This window comes from Mercenaria mercenaria, chromosome 5 (genome assembly GCF_021730395.1).
Source record: "Mercenaria mercenaria strain notata chromosome 5, MADL_Memer_1, whole genome shotgun sequence".
In the NCBI taxonomy this organism is placed as follows: Eukaryota; Metazoa; Mollusca; class Bivalvia; order Venerida; family Veneridae; genus Mercenaria; species Mercenaria mercenaria.
In genome coordinates this window covers 46,716,281-46,738,895 of record NC_069365.1, presented here as the reverse complement: position 1 = coordinate 46,738,895, position 22,615 = coordinate 46,716,281, and the positions used below count along the sequence as shown (strand labels likewise).

At 36.1% G+C, this 22,615-nt stretch overlaps 1 protein-coding gene across 1 annotated transcript in view; it reads left to right on the top strand.

The window, feature by feature from the left end:
- Positions 1-22,615, top strand: part of LOC123557164 (sushi domain-containing protein 2-like) — a 49,185-nt gene that overhangs the window by 4,787 nt on the left and 21,783 nt on the right. The window contains exons 2-5 of the mRNA XM_045348464.2: positions 17,629-17,759; positions 18,177-18,548; positions 18,947-19,045; positions 21,015-21,183. Coding sequence (XP_045204399.2) covers positions 17,629-17,759; positions 18,177-18,548; positions 18,947-19,045; positions 21,015-21,183 — 771 coding nt within the window. The remainder of the gene's footprint in view (positions 1-17,628; positions 17,760-18,176; positions 18,549-18,946; positions 19,046-21,014; positions 21,184-22,615) is intronic.

Genomic DNA, 22,615 nt, shown 5'->3' with positions numbered 1-22,615 from the left:
ACCATCATTAATATTTCTGATGAATGAAATGAAAAACGCATAATAGATCATTAACATAATGTACAAAAATAAGAAAGTAGAACTTTTGGAAACACTGAATACATCTATTGTAACCAGAGCAACACATCGTGGATCAAGCTTCCTCCGTGTTGTCAACGTAACATATTGTTACTTAAATCAAAATGTGTAAAGAAGCTTACTGTATACCAACGAGATACACTTCAAAAGAAATATATTTAAGTTGAGAAGGTTTTATTTACCTCCAAAATTCTATATGAATAACACCCTATTGTCGACAGTAGCGCGATCAGAGATCTTATCTGTGAGGTTATTCTTTGAAAGCACCGAGCGTAAGTAAGTAAAATGATAGAAAACTTGTTTGATTGAACTTGTTTGTTATAGATTAATGTATTATGCAGCACACAACGCCTGCAGTCAAATTTTCTGTTTAGACAGCAAAATTGTTGAATTGAGGAGAAAAACAATATGGGAAACTAAAAAATGGTTGTCTCCCAGCATAAGCCATGCAAATTGTGATGTTTTCGTTTTCGAGTTAGACATCTAGGATAAGTAATAAGCTTGATTTCAGAAAAAAAATATTGCCCAAACAGTGATATTTAGTTGTTGAGAAATATCACTTTTGAGGTTTAGACACGCAGCAATTATATCGAGGGGGATGTCCGAAATTTATAATTTATTTTCAACGATAAATCATTGCTTGAAATATTTCGATTTATAACATGATATCCATCAAAACCTTGCCCGTTTTGTGTCGTATTCATTGTTCATTGATGACGTTTGCCGCTAAGGCGTACTTAAATATGGCTTTTCCCACCATTGGTTGTTAAAGACACGGTACATCTGAAAAAAAGATTCGGGGCTATTCAGATGGTCGAGATATACTTATAAAGGCAGAAACTCTAAGACGATTAATATCAAATAAAAAATTTTGGGAGTTTAAAATGTTCAATGCTAAAATGTTCAACTATTTTGATCATAACTGGGCACCAGAACGAGTGTACATTGTTTTGCTAACCATTAAATGCAAGCATGAACTAAAGTAAAAAAAAAAAACAGAAGGAAATCTTCCCGCGTAGCAAGGATTTCCTCTACAATTGATGTAAAATGAATAAGATGGCAACACATTTCTGCATTTTTATCAATTCCAACAAATCAAACTGTCAAATTTGGCGTTTTTAAGTAATCAATGATATTTTGGCAACATTTAACGCCGTAATACAGACATGACTAGACGAAAGACTTATGTTGGAAGAACGTAATTTCTAATTTGATTTAGGATGTATGTGCTTTTGATCTTCCGCGAAAACAGGGATGAAAGAGGTATTAAAACCGTTATATATAATTATTTGATTTGTGTTTGCAAAAAGGTTACGGCAAAAAGCTAGCAGCTAATATTTAAGCAATAAAAAACTTCAAGCACAAATTTTAACGGCCTAGAATAACAGCCAAGAAAGAGAAGTGAGAAATATATTTTAAAAGAACAGTCCAAACAGATACACATAAAAATGATATTTTTAGAATATAAGTGTATAAATTGTCGTGAAAGTTGTCTGGAACTTCCTATGGGTATATCACTGCACTGATATTACGACCGTCTAGAGATTTGTGAAACAGTTTTAGTGTCAAAATTGTAATGGAATATCTTACATAGCTGATGTTATGCTGGTATCTATTCTAAGATTTGCGCACACGTCACTTTATTAGCTGCTCTGACTTTTCGAAGTTACACTTGATAGTCATTTTCAATTTTCTAATGCTGCTTATAAGCAAACAGATAAAACATCTTTAGTAACAAAGTTAACACTTAACTGTATATACCGGACTTTGTACAATATAATACAATATATGAGTAAAACTTTAGTGAGAAAAAAACTGCGTTTTACATTACAGAAACTTTTGTTTGTTTGAGATATAGTGTCGTTTTACAAACAGTATTTCAAATATGTAACAGTCGGGAATTAACCTAAACAGTGTTGCTGGAGTATTTACAAGTTCTGTTACCTGTTATCCGCAAGTAACAGCCAACTTCTCCACATAAATGGGATATAGAAGATGGAAGATTTCAAACAAAGTCACTTCTATCAAATTGTTAAGGTGAATGCACGCATTGACTCTACCCCATGATCCGTAGAATAGCAATGCTGTTATTGAGTAGCTTTAGAAACTTAACAAACTAGAATTAATTGAATGCCTAATGGTAGTTTAAAAACGCCCTTTCGGTAAACATATGTAATTGCCACATTTTGTTTTGTTCGATGTAGCATTGTTTACAAAAATGCCATAAATCAGACCGATTGTGAGAATGAGACTAAATGAGGAACTGGCACAGAAATCTTTTATAGATAACGCTGCATGTATTTACAGAAAGTCTGTGAAGCAAAGCAGCATCTTGCCATTAATTTTATTATAATTCGATGGAAGTCTCTGTCAAAAAATGACCTGTAACAATTTCATCTTTCCAGTTATAGCCATAATGCTTTTTCATCAACGTTAAAACATTGTGGATTAAGTCAATAAATAATGAAATTGCTTTTTGTGATTACCAGTAGTAGTATATGGAACCATGTTTGCATTATGCTGTAATTATAATTTATTACTTTTCCACTAATCAAAAGTTCTGCAGTTGTGTACCGTGGTCTAAGTACCCTTTTCAAAGTACACGTTTTGATATTCTGTTCTCGATGGGGATATCGTTTCTGAATAACAAAAGAAAATGGTCATCTAGATGCCACTAGCTGTAAGAATGATGATAAAATGAAATTTTATTTAGGCTTGCATTGTCAAGAAGTACCATATATGACCGTACAGTGACAAAGAGAAAGAAAAAGCTACTTTGGATTTGAAATCGGAGAAGCATGTTATCTACTATTTTATCCACAGTTTGCTCTTGATTTCTCTTTAAATATAAGACATTACATTGATATTATTTATAATTCAAAAGATACTATAGAGACATTTGAAATTTTCAAAATTTCTTGATTGATTTTGACCATTTTGGACACCAACTTAAGTTTCTTAAAATTTAGAATTTCACTGTATTTGTTGATGGATTATTATTAAACTTTCATGATATCTTTGTTAGCATCAAACAAATATTTCCATGCTAAACAAATTATCAAATTTCTAAAAAGTATTTGCTGACGTTGTGATATAGCTTGGTTTGTACAATGGGAAAATACATTTTGCTGGAACTTTGACATAAAAAGTTCTTATAGATGCTTTGAAAATTCAAAACACTTTCTGCTATCATCCCTTGAGACCTTGACAGTAATGTGCAACTATAACTTATATCTGGATCTTGGAAAATATAGCTGCAAATCTCGACAAACTCTGTTTAAGATTAGGTGGATCAAACAGTGGAACCTATCGGTTATACACATTCATGGTCTTTTAAAATGTTTAACACAATATTCTCTGGTTTTATGTCTTGAGAACGATACAGGTAATTTTATAACGATTTATCTTTTGCTATTCAGACATAAACCTTTGAAGGATTGTAATACAATAATATGTTATAGTTTTTGAAAAAAAAAAGAATACGTTTCTGTGGTGGTATTTCAATTGTAAATTCTTCCATTTTAGATCAAACTGCTTCATTCTAGATAAATTCATCTAAAACTGATAGGAGAAAACAATATAATATGTATCTTTCAATAAAAGTTTAGAACTGTTTTGTTACGGAGGGAATTTGGCCGTATCGTAAAAATTATTAAATCGAAACGGCTCCTCTACCACTATAGGGTTTTAGAATGATCCATAGTATCAAAACCTTATCTAATATGAAAGTTTGTCCTTGCGTAAAATGTAAATCAAACAATTGCATACCTATGTCTGCAACTGTGATGTCTAAAGCACTGGCACCAGACCAGAAAGAAAATGCCGCTGTACATGCTATACCCCATCCCAAGGTATACTATAAGAACCACGGTCATGAACGAGAAAATGCCCTAACCCGTTTCAGACGTACACTTTTAAAACGCACAGTTCGACGAATGAGTACCAGCGTTAATTTATCTTCCATCGTGCACCAGTCACATTGTCTCAATATTTCATATTTATATTGAGATATTCAACATATTTTATACTTTCGCCAATGTTACAAAAATATAAACAAACAAAACAAAATGCAAACTATTCATAGTTATACAATAAAATGGAATTATCCTTTGAAATAATTTTGAATTTGAAGTCATACATTGGTTCGTATATGTATTGTATATCTAATTCACATTGCTGCATATACACATTTTATCGTACACGTGTAGTAAAACGACGACTGACATACATTTCACATCAGCCAATCAGAATGATTTTGTAATCTAGGCCGGAACTTCTGTAATCATTAGGAATTTAGGGAATTTCAGTTCTGCAACATTGATGAAACTATAAACTACGCATTGTTTCTCTGGGATAAGAAATATTGAAGACACGATGGAAGATGAATTTACAGTAACCGCTTGCTCAATATCCTTAGTACACATTTACTGAAATGCGCGTTTTAGGTGAGAAATGCGCGATGGTACAACATGTACAACATGTACAGTACTGTGGGCATTTTCTTCTGGTCTGGTGCCAGTGGTCTAAAGTGTATGATTGATATCATGTTTATGAACTGAAAGAAAAATCTGACAGTGTCGGCTGAACTCTATTTGCAGATTTGAAACAATCTGACATGTGGAATATTAACAATCAGTTTCATATCTTCATGCAATACTTTTGCGAAAATATTTCGTTGATATTCGTGGTTCTATTTGCGGAACGAGAAGAAGGTTTTAAAACATAAGGTATTAAGCAATTGCATCACAGAACGTGCTATAAGCAAACTTGCTTTAGAATCTAATTAACCAGTGAAACAAAAAGTATTAGCATTCTAATCTATTTAATTTCACTTTAACAATAAAATGAGTGAATAAAATGCATACAGGAAAAACGCAATACCATAGGCATGCAGAATATTTCTTGTAATCATTATTTTAGGCATGAAAAAGGACTAAACATTAAAATGCATCATTGCCTTTTACATACATCATTTAGATTCTATTGTCGTCTGAGTTGTTGACATATTTGCAGCAGCCACAAACTACAACATATAAGGCAATGACGCGTTTAAAAACATTCACCACTGTCACAGTTCAAGAATAGCTAAATATAATATACATGAAACCGTTCTATGCTAGAAATGGCTTTCACTGTGTTCCATTGTGTTCCTTTCAGAATGTGGCTTGATCCTGCTGGATATTCATCCTTACTTTTTTTCCATTATGAATGAACACATTTAGCTTTATCCACACCCATTTACGTAATATATAATTACTTTGCCATCTAAAACAAACAAAACGTAAAAATAAATCTTTTTGGTATAAATTAATGACAATACTATTTATTACTGCTGTTGCAGCGGTATATCTGCCTTACCCATGACTACCGGTTCGTTGTGGCTGATCACTACCTAATCAAATGTAAGCCTACGCGCGCAGATCTGATCTCAAGTAGTCTAATAGTCTTTCTTCATTTTCTTGTGCCATTTCTCAAAAGCATCGTGTTTTCTTTTATTCTGCTGCATTTCAGTATGTATTTGTCGAAATCGGCATGTTCCTGTTTTATGCTCGATAAAAATGGCAAGAAGTGAACTTTAAGTCTCGGAAAGAGACATTGAAAGAAGCCAGAAGGAGTAAATTCAGAGGGTTTTATTCAATAAGTTAAGAATTGGAGCTTTCTTACATAAAAATTAACACCTGGCCTTCTTATTTTCCTATACTAGCGATATAATTCGTTGTGGGTTTATAAGGTTCTGAAAATATGATGTTCTAGAAAAGGTCGAAATAACGTTATCAACTAAATGGATTTTATATGAAATAATGAACAGCCAGATTGAATGGTGTTCAGCTTGTCAGATGAGTGTTCCAATTAACTCTCAATTTATTGACAACGACCCATTCTTCATTAGACGTTGTTTTAGGGTTAATTTGTGTTATATACCTTTCCAAAACGGATGCGTTTTGCTTTTCTAAAATGACATTGATTGTCATATTGTGCAATGATTTATATTTTTGGAAGTTAGTTTTACTACTGTAACAATGGTTCTTTTCATTCTCCCTTTTTAACAGCATTAAATTTTATGCATTCATTTATCAATCAGGATTGTTCCTTTCTGTTATTATCGGTGTTCTTGACCATAGGTATTTGTTTCTTTTTAGCTCATCTGATTTTTTGAAAAAAAATAATGAGTTATTGTCATCACTTGAGCGGTTGTCGGCGTCGGCGTCGGCGTCGGCGTCGGTGTCGGCGTCGGCGTCGGCGTCGGCGTCTGCGTCGGCGTTGCCTGGTTAAGTTTTATGTTTAGGTCGGCTTTTCTCCTAAACTATCAAAGCTATTGCTTTGAAACTTGGAATACTTGTTCACCATCATAAGCTGACCCTGTATAGCAAGAAACATAACTCCATCTTGCTTTTTGCAAGATTTATGGCCCCTTATGTACTTAGAAAATATCAGATTTCTTGGTTAAGTTTTATGTTTAGGTCAACTTTTCTCCTAAACTATCAAAGCTATTGCTTTGAAACTTGGAATACTTGTTCACCATCATAAGCAGACCCTGTACATCAAGAAACATAACTCCATCTTGCTTTTTGCAAGATTTATTGCCCCTTTTTGACTTAGAAAATCAATTTTCTTGGTTAAGTTTTATGTTTAGGTCAGCTTTTATCCTAAACTATCAAAGCTATTGCTTTAAAACTTGCAACACTTGTTCACCATCATAAGTTGACCCTGTATAGCAAGAAACATAACTCTGTCCTGCTTTTTGCAAGATTTATGGCCCCTTTTGGACTTAGAAAATATCAGATTTCTTGGTTAAGTTTTATGTTTAGGTCAAGTTTTTCTCTTAAACTATCAAAGCTATTGCTTTGAAACTTGCAACACTTGTTCACCATCATAAGCTGACCCTGTACAGCAAGCAACATAACTCCATCCTGCTTTTTGCAATAATTATTGCCCCTTTTGGACTTAGAAAATCATTTTCTTGGTTGAGTATTATGTTTAAGTCAACTTTTCTCATAAACTATCAAAGCTATTGCTTTAAAACTTGCAACAGTTTTTCACCATCATAAGTGGACACTGTACATCAAGAAACATAACTCTATCCTGCTTTTTGCAAGAATGATGGCCCTTTTTAGACTTAGAAAATCATGGGTAGGACAATATTTCTATTACACAAAAAAAATCAGATGAGCGTCAGCACCCGCAAGGCGGTGCTCTTGTTTATAAACTGCGTGTGAGTTTCGTTCACTGATCAGTGCTCTAGTGAAAGTGCTTAAAAACAAAGTCATGGTATTGACCCCAGTTTGCTCTACCTATTTTATGTCTACGGGTGGTATGAGTAGCATCTAACACTTTAGAGAGATGACCACTGCCGAATGTACTAGCCAAATTTAATGCGGAATCCCCATGGTTTGAACTGAACAGTTTTACTAGTTACATTTAGGTGATTTAGAATAACTTTTTTTAAAATAAGAAATTAAATGTAGCTTCAGAAACTAAACGTCCGGGTGTGTGTGTAGTGGATGGGGGTTCCAGAAGGAGTCTCTAAAGTTGAAACCCGATGGGTGGAAGGGAGGGGAGGTGGGTAGTTTTCCCATTGTGGCATGTGATATTGTTCTGTATTTTCATTTTAATTAATTTAATTGCTTTGATATCTAGGAGGACTACCTCTGTTATAAGGGCTTGGTCTAGGTTGTTTCTTACACCCCATCTATGTGTAGATGTTGTTGGTTGCTCACTTGTGTTGCTGCATTTTATAAGGACCTCAACAATTGATTGTTCTCTGTCTTGGTCATAAAGTTGTTGTCCCTGCAGTTTTGTTTCTCTATTTTAAACGATATGTTTGAGCTACGATTTATGTATCTGATCGTCTTTGTTCACTTGCTTACCTAATGATTTGGTAGTTTTTAAATGTTTTAGCACGTAATTAAGTTTATAGTTAAACAAATGCCGAAGATCTATATTAAACTATCTGGGGATTAAAAACAGTATCCCTAAATATCCGAGAAAGCTTGCTAAATAAATACTTGTTTTGTCACTAGTTAAGAATGTGAGTGAAATAAAAGTATTCAAATTAATGTGTGAAAAACTAGCTTTAAACCGCAGTAATGTGTATTGTAAGGCTTTTTTTTGTGTGAGTTACGACACATTGTACCGTTATTGAATACATACCTAGTTCCTGTTTCGGTCTATATGGGAAACCGAACACCTCAAGGCCAGCTTGTCAGTGTTAAATTTTGTTCTTTTTTTTTTAGGGGTTATGCAAATAATTATTTTGTAGGTGCGTTATCTGCTCCGATTTCCGGCATTTCAAATTTGAAATGGCAACAAGTACACATATTAATTTAAATGTAGTTTATCTAAGTTTTGTTTTTATTTCTATTCAGTCTACCGTAGGTAAGTGTTTAAACGTTTAGTATTCATTCTGAAATAATAATGATGATAATATAATGATAATGATAATAATGTTAAATAATAATAACGATAATAAAAAATAATGATATTAATAATATTACCAGTTCAAAAGTCCGTCCTAGGATTGTGGATATCAGAGGATATCGGTATCGGACATAAGATGTTTTATCTAATATTGAGTCAATTAACTTAAATAACTTGGGATAGAGTTTTCACTTTGCCGTTCCATGATTATGTCCGTCCGTGCGTTTTCGTGTCCATTCCATATCTTTTAAAGACTTCAATCAGAATTATATTGTTCCATTTACCACGCCAAGATCATAAACATGGTCATGTGAAAACTTGTTCATATTTTCTGAGCCCATTAAAGGATATATATTCAACTTGAGTTGAATATTTCAGAAGTCGAAACCACCTGTAGAACCCCTGTTCCAATATATATATTTTCACATTGTTATGTTGCTTATGTTACTTCAGCCCTGGCCGAAGGTCTTCTATCAGTCCTATAAGCCGATTTCATCCCTACCTCAAACCAGAAATATATAAAAAGTAAATTGTTATAAACTTGGAATAAAGCCACGTCAGTAATTTACATAACATGTTTTAACACGTTAGTAACTCGTAATACCGGTAAACCAGTTAGTAACTGGTATAAAACAATATCGCAACTGGTAATAACCAGATAGTGACTGGTGCAATAACCATATCGCAACTGGTAATAACGAAATACTGACTGTGTAATAACCATATCGCAACTGGTAATAACAAAATAGTGACTGGAGCAATAATCATATCGCAGCTGGTAAGAACGAAATACTGACTGGTGTAATAACCATATCGCAACTGGAAATAACAAGATAGTGACTGGTGCAATAACCATATCGCAACTGGTAATAACTAGATAGTGACTGGTGCAATAACCATATCGCAACCGGTAATAACCAGATAGTGACTGGTGTAATAAACATATCGCAACTGGTAATTACCAGATAGTGACTGGTATAAAACCAGTAAGCAACTGGCAATAACCAGATAGTGACTGGCGCAATAACCATATCGCAACTGGTAATAACTAGATAGTGACTGGTGCAATAACCATATCGCAACTAGTAATAACCAGTTACTATATAACCGGTCATTACCAGTTAGAAGAAAAACGCTGATATGACATAGATTATAAATCGGAAAATATTTTATACCAAGTTTACAGTCACATGGCGCAAACTTGTCGGTTCTTCTCAGTCAGTGATGTAGCCTCTATATAGATGTGAAAATTAAATATCATACTTTACATAAAGTATATTACATAAATTAGAAATAAATATTTTCTGTAAAACACTTCCCACTTAAAACATTTTCTAAAACTCGCGTAAGTAAACGCAGTTAAGTCTACACTTTTATACTTTATTGTTTTATTTTTAGCGTATTCTTAAAGAAATATATGAAAATCATAGGTGACCGATTATAAAAATGTATATGAGTGTATTTGAATTCTGAGAGTTAACTAGAGTTATCGTACACCGTTGAATTGAAGTGTTATGAGCACTGAACCGTGATAAGATACAGAACTATTTGTGGTATTTCTTTAATACAAATGCATGTATTTATGTATTAAACTTGGTTTCACATTCCGTCATATGTTTACACACAATTCTATAAAACATGTGCAATTTTCTTCTAATTATGGCCCTCTTCGATGAAGGAGGGGTATATTGTTTTGCAGATGTCGGCCGGTCGGTCTGTCGGTCCTTAGACCAATCGGTTTCCGGATGTTAACTCAAAAACGCTTGGGCCTAGGATCATGAAAGTTGATAGAAATGTTGGTCACGACCAGCAGATGATCCTTTTGATTTTGAGGTCAGTAGACTAAAGGACAAGGTCACAGTGATCTGGAACAGTTAAGCCATTTCCAGAGTATAAGTTGAGAAAGCTTGGGCCTAAGATTAATAGGGAGTTAATCATGACTAGCATATGATCCTTATTGTTTTCTGAGTTCAGTATGTCAAAGATCAAGGTCAGTGACCCAAAACAGTTACACCGTTTTCTAGACGATAACTTGAGAACGTTTAAGTATAAGATCATGAAACTTAAGAGGAAGGTTGATCATGATCTGCAGATGACTCCTATTGATTTTGAGGTCAGTAGATCAAAGGTCAAGGTCACAGTGACCCGGAACAGCTAAACCGTTAATGGAAAATAATTTGAGGACGCTTGGCATAGGATCACGAAACTTAATAGAGAGGTTGATCATGACCAGCAGATGACCCCTAATGATTTTGAGGTCAAAGGTCAAGGTCACATTGACTCAGAACAGTAGAACTGTTTTGCCAAATAACTAGAGAATGCTTTTGTCTACGATCACATTTGATTCGGAGGTCAATTATGACTGGTAATGAACCCATAATTATTGATTTGAGGTCGGTATGTCAAACGTCCAGTGCGCAGTGACCAAATGATATTTCTTCTGTTGTTCCTTGTGCAGTTACTGAATGCATCAAGGGTGTGTGTTGGGGAGGGCGGTGCATTTCGTGTTCTACGAGCTCTTGTTAACAACTGATACGGCATAAACATAAACATTGCAAGAGCAAACATGAATAACGAAGATAACCTGTGTGTCAAATATTGTACATGCAGTATTCAATGATATTTATCCCTGAATACGCCAACCTACCCTAGCTGCCGATTAGTAAGTTTAAGTCACGTGCTTTTTATCTTCTTGGCCGGGTATATTTAGATTATTCCAGTTGCTACTCGTTGACATGATCTTTTTATGAAAAAAGCCGACTCTCAAGTACACACCAACGCGTAACTATTATCTTTCAAAAACGGTGATTTAGATAATATGATAAACATAATACGTTTGATACTTGTTTACAGATTAAAGGCACTGGTCTCCAGGCTGTACAACAAAAACAAAAGAAAAATATTAGGTATCAGGAAATTAATGCTATATTCTAGCATAAAACCTGTGTTATTGTCACTTTTCGGGGTGTTTTAACAGGAGAGAAAACGTGTGTTAACAAGGAGATTCTCGCGCTAGCGTGCTGTTATAACACCTTTTTATATGTGCGCGTTCCGTGGCAAAGCGTAAACGCCATTCGGCCCCAAAACGGATAATTCAAAACGAAATGAAGTCAACGTAAAAAACAACTCAGACATTCCCGCGCATTTCGTGGAAATTCAATGACGTTGAGTGACAATGTGTTCATTTATCATTTTTTTACTCGTTTTATGCTGGAATAGCGTTAGCGAATGTTGATTTCGTGTTATAACATCTGCAGAATCCCTCGGGATACGTTGGTACCCTCGCCCTAACGGGCTCGGGCACCAACCAATCCCTCGGGATTCTGCAGATGTTATAACACGAAAAAACATGCGTTATCGCTACATTTCTAATAAAACTTTGAAACTTCAACTGACAGATTATACATTTTTATGCTCTGGAAACGTATGAGAATTAGATGTTTTTACCAATATTTACATGGGAAATTGAACAGTGTCTGTAACGCTTTAAGCGAGGAAAACTGCCTTAATTAATATCTATAATCAAGAATCGCTAGATACGTATTCATCCTTGGTGTATAGGTCAATACCGCGGTTAAGTTTTTATTGCCGCGGCGGCCCGGTGTAATGGTTAGTTTTTTCCCCTCAGCTTTTTCACCGGGGGAAAAACCAACCGGTTGATTTCTTCCCAGGGAAAAAAACAAACCGGTTGGTTCTTTCCTCCCTTAGTTGGTTTCCACCCCCACTGGCGCCAGACCAGAAAGAAAATGCCTCTGTACATGTTATACCCTACCCCTAGGTATTCTATAAGAATCATGATCATGAACGGGAAAATATAATATGAATTAAGGCACCGCCTAGCATTGGGGATTTATCTTTTATATATCCGCTTAGAAAGAAATATTCAACGCTCAAGAAAGTGAAACTTTGCTCTAATCTGTAGTTTACATTTTGTGTCATCATACCTCTTACAGCGAATATCATACTTTGCAAAATTTACGGAAGCCGTGACGGTGACGTCATTCAGCATTCTCCACTAGCTTTTAGAATTTTGTTTGTTTGTTTGCACTCCACGCAGAAACTTGACGGCCTTTAGACTTCCTTACTGTTTTTAAAGTGTTTTTCAGTTGCATGTATAGTTTTCATTACGAAAAAGAAGTAAAATAATCATGTTAGCGCGGTTTACGAGTTTCTATGTATGATTCGGGGTGCTCGGATGTTCATGCAGACAACCAGTCTGCGGTGTGTATATAAACCGGAACCGGAAAACATCGAAAAAATTGCCTCAGTATATGCAGACAACAAAGACGAATAACTATATACGGACGTTACCGTCTCGGGGATTTTCATCCCCTACTAACACGTTTCAATCGCGCATTTCATAGAGAATAACAGGCTACGGTCTTTTGATATCAGTGTTGTCAGGTCGAGGCTGATATGAGCTGGAAGGGGTGAGGGAACCGAACCCCTTCCGCCCATATCAGCCTCGACCTGATAACATTGATATCAAAAGACAGTAGCTTGTTATTCTATTTATCATGAAACTCATACAAACTGCCTAGAAAAACATATGTCTTCATCTCTTATTTCGTAAAAAATGTCTTCTGAAGCAAAAAAATCCATGTCATTCATGCATGGATTTTAAAATAACTACGCATGAATGTGTGGCACAGTAAGACGACGTGTCGCGCGCAAGACCCAGGTCCGTAGGTCAAAGGTCCTAAACTCTAACATCGGCCATAACTATTCATTCAAAGTGCCATCGGGGGCATGTGTCATCCTATGGAGACAGCTCTTGTTTAAATTACGTTTTTGTTTGTTTACATTTCGCCAAACATGTGCACACTGCCGTGACCCCTAGACCGGATGTTCATTAGGGAAGGTCAAGCAAGTTTTTTCTGTAACGGTTGACGAAAGCATAAAATATGTTGATAATCTCAGCAATCTGGAATATTGAGCCAATGTGACTGGTGCACGATGGAAGATAAATTATCGCTTGTTCAATATACTAGGTACCCATTCACCGAACTGCGCATTTAAGTTGAGAAATGTACGATTGAAACGGGATAGTATATTTTCCCGTTCATGACCATGGTTCTTATAGAATACTTAGGGGTAGGGTATAACATGTACAGAGGCATTTTCTTTCTGGTCTGGCGCCAGTGCCCACTCCCTTAGTTTTTGTGCACAAAGAAGGGAGAAAAAACTGACCAATTGTTTTTTTTCTCCCCTGGTTAGTTTTTTCCCCCTATTTTTTTCTTTTCACACAAAAAAAAAAGCGAGAAAAAAATACAGTTATTTTTTTTCTCCCCATCGGTTAGTTTTTTCCGCCATAGTTTTTATACACAAGGAGAAAAATAACAGTTGGTTATTTTCCTTCCCCCTGGTTATTTGTTTCCACCTTAGTTTTTGTACAAAAATAAGAGAGAAGAAACTGACTGATTGGTTCTTTCCCCTGTATGTATGTATGTATGTATGTATGTATGTATCTGCATGTCTGCATAATAGACAATGAAGGAGGAAGACACTGACTAGCTGGTTCTTTCCCCTTGCTCCTAGTATGTATGTATCTACATGTCTGAATAATAGAAAGTGATGAGGGAAAAAACTGACTAGTTGGTTCTTTACCCCCTTGTATGTATATATCTACATACCTGAATGATAATAGATGGTGAAGGGGAAGAAACTGACTAGTTGGTTATTTCCCCGAATGTATGTTTCTACATGTCTGAATAATATACAGTGAAGGGGGAAGAAACTGACTAGTTAGTTATTTCCACCTATTATGTATGAATCAGCATGTCTGAATAATAGGCAGTGAAGGGGGAAGAAACTGACTGGTTGGTTATTTCCCCATAAAGTGTATGTATCAGCATGTCTGAATAATAAGTGAAGGAGGAAGTAACTGTATCAGCATGTCTGAATAATAAGTGAAGGAGGAAGTAACTGTATCAGCATGTCTGAATAATAAGTGAAGGAGGAAGAAACTGACTGTTTCGTTCTTTCCTCCTAGTGTGTATGTATCAGCATGTGTGAATAATACACACTGAAGGGGGAAGAAACTGACTGGTTGGTTCTTTCCCCCCTAGTATGTATATATCGACATACCTGAATGATAATAGATGGTGAAGGGGAAGAAACTGACTAGTTGGTTATTTCCCCGAATGTATGTTTCTACATGTCTGAATAATATACAGTGAAGGGGGAAGAAACTGACTAGTTAGTTATTTCCACCTATTATGTATGTATCAGCATGTCTGAATAATAGGCGGTGAAGGGGGAAGAAACTGACTGGTTGGTTATTTCCCGATAAAGTGTATGTATCAGCATGTCTGAATAATAAGTGAAGGAGGAAGAAACTGTATCAGCATGTCTGAATAATAAGTGAAGGAGGAAGAAACTGACTGTTTCGTTCTTTCCTCCTAGTGTGTATGTATCAGCATGTCTGAATAATAAGTGAAGGAGGAAGAAACTGACTGTTTCGTTCTTTCCTCCTAGTGTGTATGTATCAGCATGTCTGAATAATAAGTGAAGGAGGAAGAAACTGACTGTTTCGTTCTTTCCTCCTAGTGTGTATGTATCAGCATGTGTGAATAATACACACGGAAGGGGGAAGAAACTGACTGGTTGGTTATTTCCCGATAAAGTGTATGTATCAGCATGTCTGAATAATAAGTGAAGGAGGAAGAAACTGTATCAGCATGTCTGAATAATAAGTGAAGGAGGAAGAAACTGACTGTTTCGTTCTTTCCTCCTAGTGTGTATGTATCAGCATGTCTGAATAATAAGTGAAGGAGGAAGAAACTGACTGTTTCGTTCTTTCCTCCTAGTGTGTATGTATCAGCATGTGTGAATAATACACACGGAAGGGGGAAGAAACTGACTGGTTGGTTCTTTCCTCCTAGTATGTATATATCGACATACCTGAATGATAATAGGCGATGAAGGTGGAAGAAAATGACTGGTTGGTTCTTTCCCCGTTTGTATGTTTCTAAATGTATGAATAATACACAGTGAAGGGGGAAGAAACTGACTAGTTGGTTATTTTCCCCTAGTGTGTATGTATCAGCATATCTGAATAATAGACAGTGAAGGGGGAAGAAACTGACTAGTTGGTTCTTTCTCTCCTAGTATGTATCAGTCTGCATGTGTGAATAATAGGTGTAGGGGAAGAAACTGACTTGTTGGTTCTTTCCCCCTACTATGTGTCTACATACCTGAATGATTAATTGGTTCTTTCTCCACTAGTATTTCTAGTTCTTACATGTTTCCCTTAGTCAGCATTTTTGTTGATCAGTCTGTCTGATGAGATTGCTACATTTTTGTACAGCTAACATATTTTCATTTTTGTGTACAAAATCTAAGGGCGTAAAACTAACCAGGGGGGAAGAACTAACCATGTGGGGGTGGGGGGGGACTGTTTTTTTCTCCATTTTTGTACAGGGGGCGGGGGATTAAAAACCATAATGGGGAGAAAAAACCTACTGGTTAGTTTTTTCTCCCTTTAAGTGGGGGAGGGATATGACCAGGGGCGAGAAAAAAACAACCGGTTACTATTTTCTCCTTTTAACTAAGGGGGAAAAATAACTAGGGAGATAAAAAACCAACTGATTATTTTTCCTCCCTTTTCTGTGTTCAAAAATGTAAGGAGAAAAACAAACTAGGGGGTGGGGGGGATAACCAGCTAACATATTTTTGTTTTTGTGGACAAAAAACTAAGGGTGTAAAACTAACCATAGGGAAGAACTACCCATGTGGGAGAATGAAAAACAATGGGTTGTTTTTTTCTCCATTTTTGTCCAGGGGGTGGGGTAGATAAAAAACCATAGTGGGGAGAAAGAAAAAACAACAACCAGCTTTTGTGCACAAAATAGTACGAGGGAAAAACTATGGGGGAAAATAGTCATACTGGGGAGGTGGGGACCAACTGGTTGGATTTTTCTCTCCTTTTGTGTACACAAATAAAGGGGGCGGGGGAGACAACCGGGGTGGGGTGGGGGGAATCTTTCTTTCTTATTATCTTTTTATTATTATTTCGGCATTTTTAATATAGTTTAGAATCAAAAACTTTTATTCTAATGTTCATAATATGACCAAACTTCAATTTTAAAGAAAGATCATTTTTAGCCAAAATCTGGAGGTCAGTGCCTTTAAGTTTTTAAAAGGGAATTCATACAAGGAACATATCAAAATATTTACAAATAACTTTGCTAGAAAAAACCATATAAGCGATGTGTCTGTGAGGCGTTTCATCTGACAGTTGTAATTTTAAAAATTATGTGAAAAAAATAATCTTACATTTATTTACAAGGTTGTGGCAATTATATGTAGTTTATGCCTAAGTTGATCAAAATTGTGAAAGATACAAGAATCCCGTCCTTAAATTAACTGTTGCTAGTCGTATTTGACAATACTCGCTAATGCGTAATATATTTTCAGTCAGGTCTTGGAGTGTGTTTAATGTATAAAAGAACACTTTTGTTAAATCAACAAACATTTGTTTGGAATCAAAATGATATATCTAAATAAATATACGTTTGTATGTATTTCCCCAAATAAATCCTGTATTGCATATTGAAATACCGCGAAACAAGTTTCTCTTTGCATCTAAGTCATACTATAACTCCCACTTCGGGGCATTATTTCAGAAGTAAGGGGTGTGGACTAGAAATAGGATCACCTTTGTTCTACAGGTCAGCAGTTAAAAATTAATTCGACTCTCGCAGTCGCAACAGCGGGAATGTGCTAATTGCAGGAAGTCTAGTCGAAAATTATAGCGAACGACCTTTTTTCCATTAATTATACACGCCCTTAACATTCACCTTGGTTCAGTTCATTTAAATGTAAAGATACCAGATAAGCTGAAATAATTATGCAGTTCATCTTTAGATATATTAAGAGTATAATGGTCATCTAAGTATTTCATTCTTCTCTATAGGGAAGAACTGTTGCTAATGTTGAGAGAACTTGTGGGTCATCTATTAGATAGTTAGATTACATAAATTTAACATACGAGGGTCGTTCAAAAATACGTACACTAGTGCCATAACTTTAGAACTAGCAAAAACTTGTGGACTCATTCTACGTATTTATTGAACAACCCTTGCATATTCATGAACAATTCTTAAGACAGCTTACAGTATTTTATTACAGGAGCGTCACCAATATTTATGCTTAATGGTACATACCGTGCAAGGCAAATTAATCCAAGCGAACATAGCACTCATCTGGTGAATGCACCCCTGCCAATCATATTCAAAGGAAAGCCCTACAGAGAATTTGTCGTAAGAATTTCTTACTTTCTGTTTTAACAACGTATCACCACACATGCCTCCAGTCCGAACAATCTATGACAGTACATTATAATTAGTCTAAGAAGCATTGTATGTTTTCCAAGAATCAGAAGCATAAAAAGACTTCACAAGTTTCAAAACACGTAATACACAACATATTCTATATCAATGTTACACAATATGCGAATTTTTATTGAGATAGTTTGAGTGTAACATTCTTTAAACTGATACGTTTCAACGGGATATCGCTTACTTACTTGTAACATAACTTTAAGAAACATCGGCTTGTAGCAATGTTACTTTATAGTAACAAATCTTAAATAACACACGTTTGTGTATTAAGATACAAATGAATTATCTTTTTTCTGTTTTTGTTTAATACTTTACTGATTCATATGTTACTTTCACATTAGCAAAGATGGACTTGTTGTCTTTACTAAAGACAAATCTGCGTTCACTTACCATGCTCAAGATTGGACAGCGGCCAATGTCGCCCCTTCTACCGATATGCCTTTCATAGCCCCTTACTACCACAATGGACAAGCCTTGGACAGTCTCTCAGGATACACTGGACATGTGTTCTACCGAATAATCGACAGTGGTAAAAGTAACACCCGCGACAAAGATCTACTATTCTTTGGAGAATATATTCGAGAACAGGTCGTAGGAAGTGCGAATTTTAGTCCGACCTGGGGCATCGTCATCACTTGGGAGAGTGTGACGTCAACTCCTATAATCGAAGCAGGCCGTTGTAGAGGAACAACAGTTGATCCGTGTCCGGTTTGTTTGTTATTCCACTGACCAATCTCAAAGTATAAGGACACTGCTTTCACGCCACCGTTTCTATATTTAAATAAAAACAAGAAACATTGTCTGTTTCTATTACTAGAGTATGGTCTTTTGCAGGAGTATAGATTGCACAAACGTATTTATTAAAGGAAAATGTTCAAAAGATGAGTAATTTTACAAGTAATTATAATAAATTTATTACATGGAAGTTGCGTTATTTGCCCTTGAGAAAACGATATCTAATAAGTTATTTGAATTAATCCAGTAAACTTAGATGTTAATAGTTTACGTCAGTGATCCAATTTTGAAAAACAATGTAACATTTCACTCCAACGCAACACGCACGATATTTTCATATCTAATGTTTTTTTTTGTTGTTTGTTTTTCAGTCCAATACTTTCCAGTTAGTCATCCTTGCAGATGGGAGTCAGTCGTATGCCATCTTCAACTATGGTACAATGGAAATGACTCCATCAACTTACGACCAAGTATAGTATCCATTAAATACCTTACAACGCAAGAAAACCAAAATTTTGTGTTAATACAACTATAAATCTGGTTTTTGTTAATCCCCCGCCGTGGCGGAGGGATTATAGGAATGGTCTGCGTCTGTCCGTCCTTCCGTCCTTCCGTCTTTCCGTCCTTCCGTCCGTCCGTCCTTCCGTCCGTAACAAAATTGTGTCCGGTCCATATCTCCTAAACCCCTTGAAGGATTTTCATGAAACTTGGGTCAAATGATCACCTCATCAAGACGATGTGCAGAACCCATGAGTCAGCCTTGTCGGTTCAAGGTCAAGGTCACAACTCAAGGTCAAAGGTTTGAGCCCGCCATTTTGTGTCCGCTCTATATCTCCTAAACCCTTGAAGGAATTTATAAAACTTGGGTCAAATGATCACCTCATCAAGACGATGTGCAGAACCCTGAATCAGTCATGCCGGCTCCAAAGGGCAAGGTCAAAACTTAGGGTCGAAGGTTTGAGCCTTCCATTTTGTGTCCGCTCTTAAACTCCTTCCCGTCCGTAACAAAAATTGTGTCCGGTCCATATCTCCTAACCCCTTGAAGGATTTTCATCAAACTTGGGTCAAACGATCACCTCATCAAGGCGATGTGCAGAACTTTTGAGTCAGCCATGTCGGCTCAAGGTCAAGTTCACAACTGAAGGTCAAAGGTTTGAGCCTTCCATTTCGTGTCCGCTCTATATCTCCTAAACTCCTTGAAGGATTTTCATCAAACTTGGGTCAAACGATCACCTCATCAAGGCGATGTGCAGAACTTTTGAGTCAGCCATGTCGGCTCAAGGTCAAGTTCACAACTGAAGGTCAAAGGTTTGAGCCTTCATTTCGTGTGCGTCTATATCTCCTAAACCCTTGAAGGAAATTTTATAAAAACTTGGGTAAATAATTATCTCATCAAAAAAGATGTGCAGAAAATTATGATCAACCATGCCAGCTCAAGGTCAAGGTCACAGCTAAGGGGCGAATGTTTGAGCCTTCCATTTTGTGTCCACTCTGTATCTCCTAAACCCCTTGAAGGATTTTCATCAAACTTGGGTCAAATGATCACCTCATCAAGAACTCATGAGTCAGCCATGTCAACTCAAGGTCAAGGTCACAACTGAAGGTCAAAGATTTCAGCTCTGTATCTCCTTAACCCCTTGAAGGATTTTCATGAAACTTGGGTCAAATAATCACCTCATCAAGACGTTGTGCAGAATTCATGAGTCAGCCATGTCAGTTCAAGGTCAAGGTCACAGCTAAAATCAAAGGTTTACCCTTTCACTATCCATAGCAGTGGCGGGGGATTTAACTGTCTTTCAGACTGCCTTGTTACATATATAAGTTCATCCGCATAAAGATAATGAATCGATTTGTTTGCTGTGTGTGTATTTTGTTTTACATCACATCAACACAATTTTAGGTCATTTGGCGACTTTTCATCTTTTCTTGGGGGTGTGTGTGTGGGGGGGGGGGGGGGGGGGGGGGGGGGGGGGGGGTGTATCAGGAGCTCGACAACATTATTTGTTTTGAGCATGAGCGCCTCAATCAATCTTCTGCAAGTCAGCTGGATGACTTCTTCACTTCAAATAATTCTACACATCTAGAGGGGTTTGAAACCGCAGAGGTGAGGGGCAAGTGATTCGGAGTAGCTATCTTAACCACTAGAATATTTTTGACGAACGTAGATATGAGATAGACCATTTCACGCTTCAGTGGTTTCAAGCACCGTATCTTTTATATATTTGAAACTCTTACAAATCCATTTTATTGATGGAATGAAGACATTGACCACAAATGTGATCACGAGCGACATCATAAATTGTCGTAAAATGGTTGTGCAGCAAAACTGGACAAACGAACCTATATATTATTGACTTTTTAAAATCATCTTTCCGACGAGCCCATTTCTCTGTAACGAAACAATTATGTGAAGTTGATTGAAATTCTGTACTTTTTCAGGCCGGTTTTAACGGTGGAAGCGGTACGGGGTTTACAGATATTGTCACAAAGTCACAGTCCATCCAGCAGTTGAATCAGGCACAGGGAAGTGATCAAGTAGGAAGGTTTATTTTCAAAATATCTCCAGGGAAGATACTCCGCGGCGGATGTTCCAATGATCTAGCTTACAGTAAGTGTCATAAAAGCTAAATTATTGTGTATAAATATACGAGGTTGATGTATAACATTCCCCGAATATTTCAATGTTTTATAACGAAAAGGAAACGGTGTCAAAATTTGTTATATTTTCAAAACAATGTTTTAACCTAGTTGCTCAGAACTTTCTGTTAGTACTACAAGTTGTAATCATTATATTTGATAGCATGTTTGTATTTGTCTTTTTTTGCTCAGTTTGAATTATTCTAAGAAATCTATTTACACTAAAGGTTTATGTAACATGCAGAAATAAACAAATAACCATAAAAACAGCAATATTGGTCTATTCAAAAGATTTAACACCGTTTAAATCAGCCTCAATAATATGAATCTTGTACTAGCCAGTTAGTGGAGAAAAAGGTTAAAAAACTCGGACCAACCTTTTCAAAAATGAAAAGAAAAGTCTGATTTAAGACGACGTATTAAGTAAGAAATAAAATAATTTTTTTCGGTGTTCATACGAAATGAACGACAGAATAGGATCGGCAAATCCATGAGTCGCGCTAGCGATTCATGTTTAATTTGCGGATCCAATTCTGTCGTTAATTTCGCATGAACACCGAAAAAAAAAATTTTCATACTTATATTTACATTAGATTTACTTTCCATTTGTAAACTATATAATATTATGAATTGCATATAATTTGTAGCATTTAACATTAAATCAGCTTCCCGGCCATTCTGTTCACCAGACGGAACAACTGCGACGTCATCTGTGGAACGTTCTCCCTGACCATACGCGGACGTCGTCAAAACAGCAGTCGGTTATCACTTAGCAGCGATGACGTAACATTCGCGCCTTTCCATTTGCTGTTCATACCAGATGAACGTCAAAAGTTTCAGTGGAAAAGAATGTAGGGATAATACACGTTTTTTGTGTATTAACGTCTGCAGAAGCCCGCGGGATTGTTTGTGACCGAGACCGTGTATTGTCGCTATTCTTGCATTAAAAAAAACATTACACGACGACTAAATGCATTGTTTTCATATGTGATGACTTGACGATTCCGGTACATTTTTATTTACCATTCTTGTTGTTCTTGGACGGTTTAAAAGTGTTTTAAATATCCATAACCGGGGCACACATAACACAACACTACTAAAAGCGTGATTTGAAGGTTTTGAGCATCTTATTTTTATTTTTAGTTATTACAAACGTTACATTACACATAATTTTGCATATAACTTAAAATTTGATAAAACAGGAACACAATTATTTAAGAAAAACAACTTTACATTCGAATTATTTTGAGTACGAACAAACAGTACGGATGATACGAAGCTAGTGACTAGCTTTCGATGTTTTTAATATATGAATTCTGCGAAAAATCAGGTAAAAACAAAACCCACTGATACAACAAAAATCATTAATATAATACTAAAAATGGGAAATAGCACAAGTTACC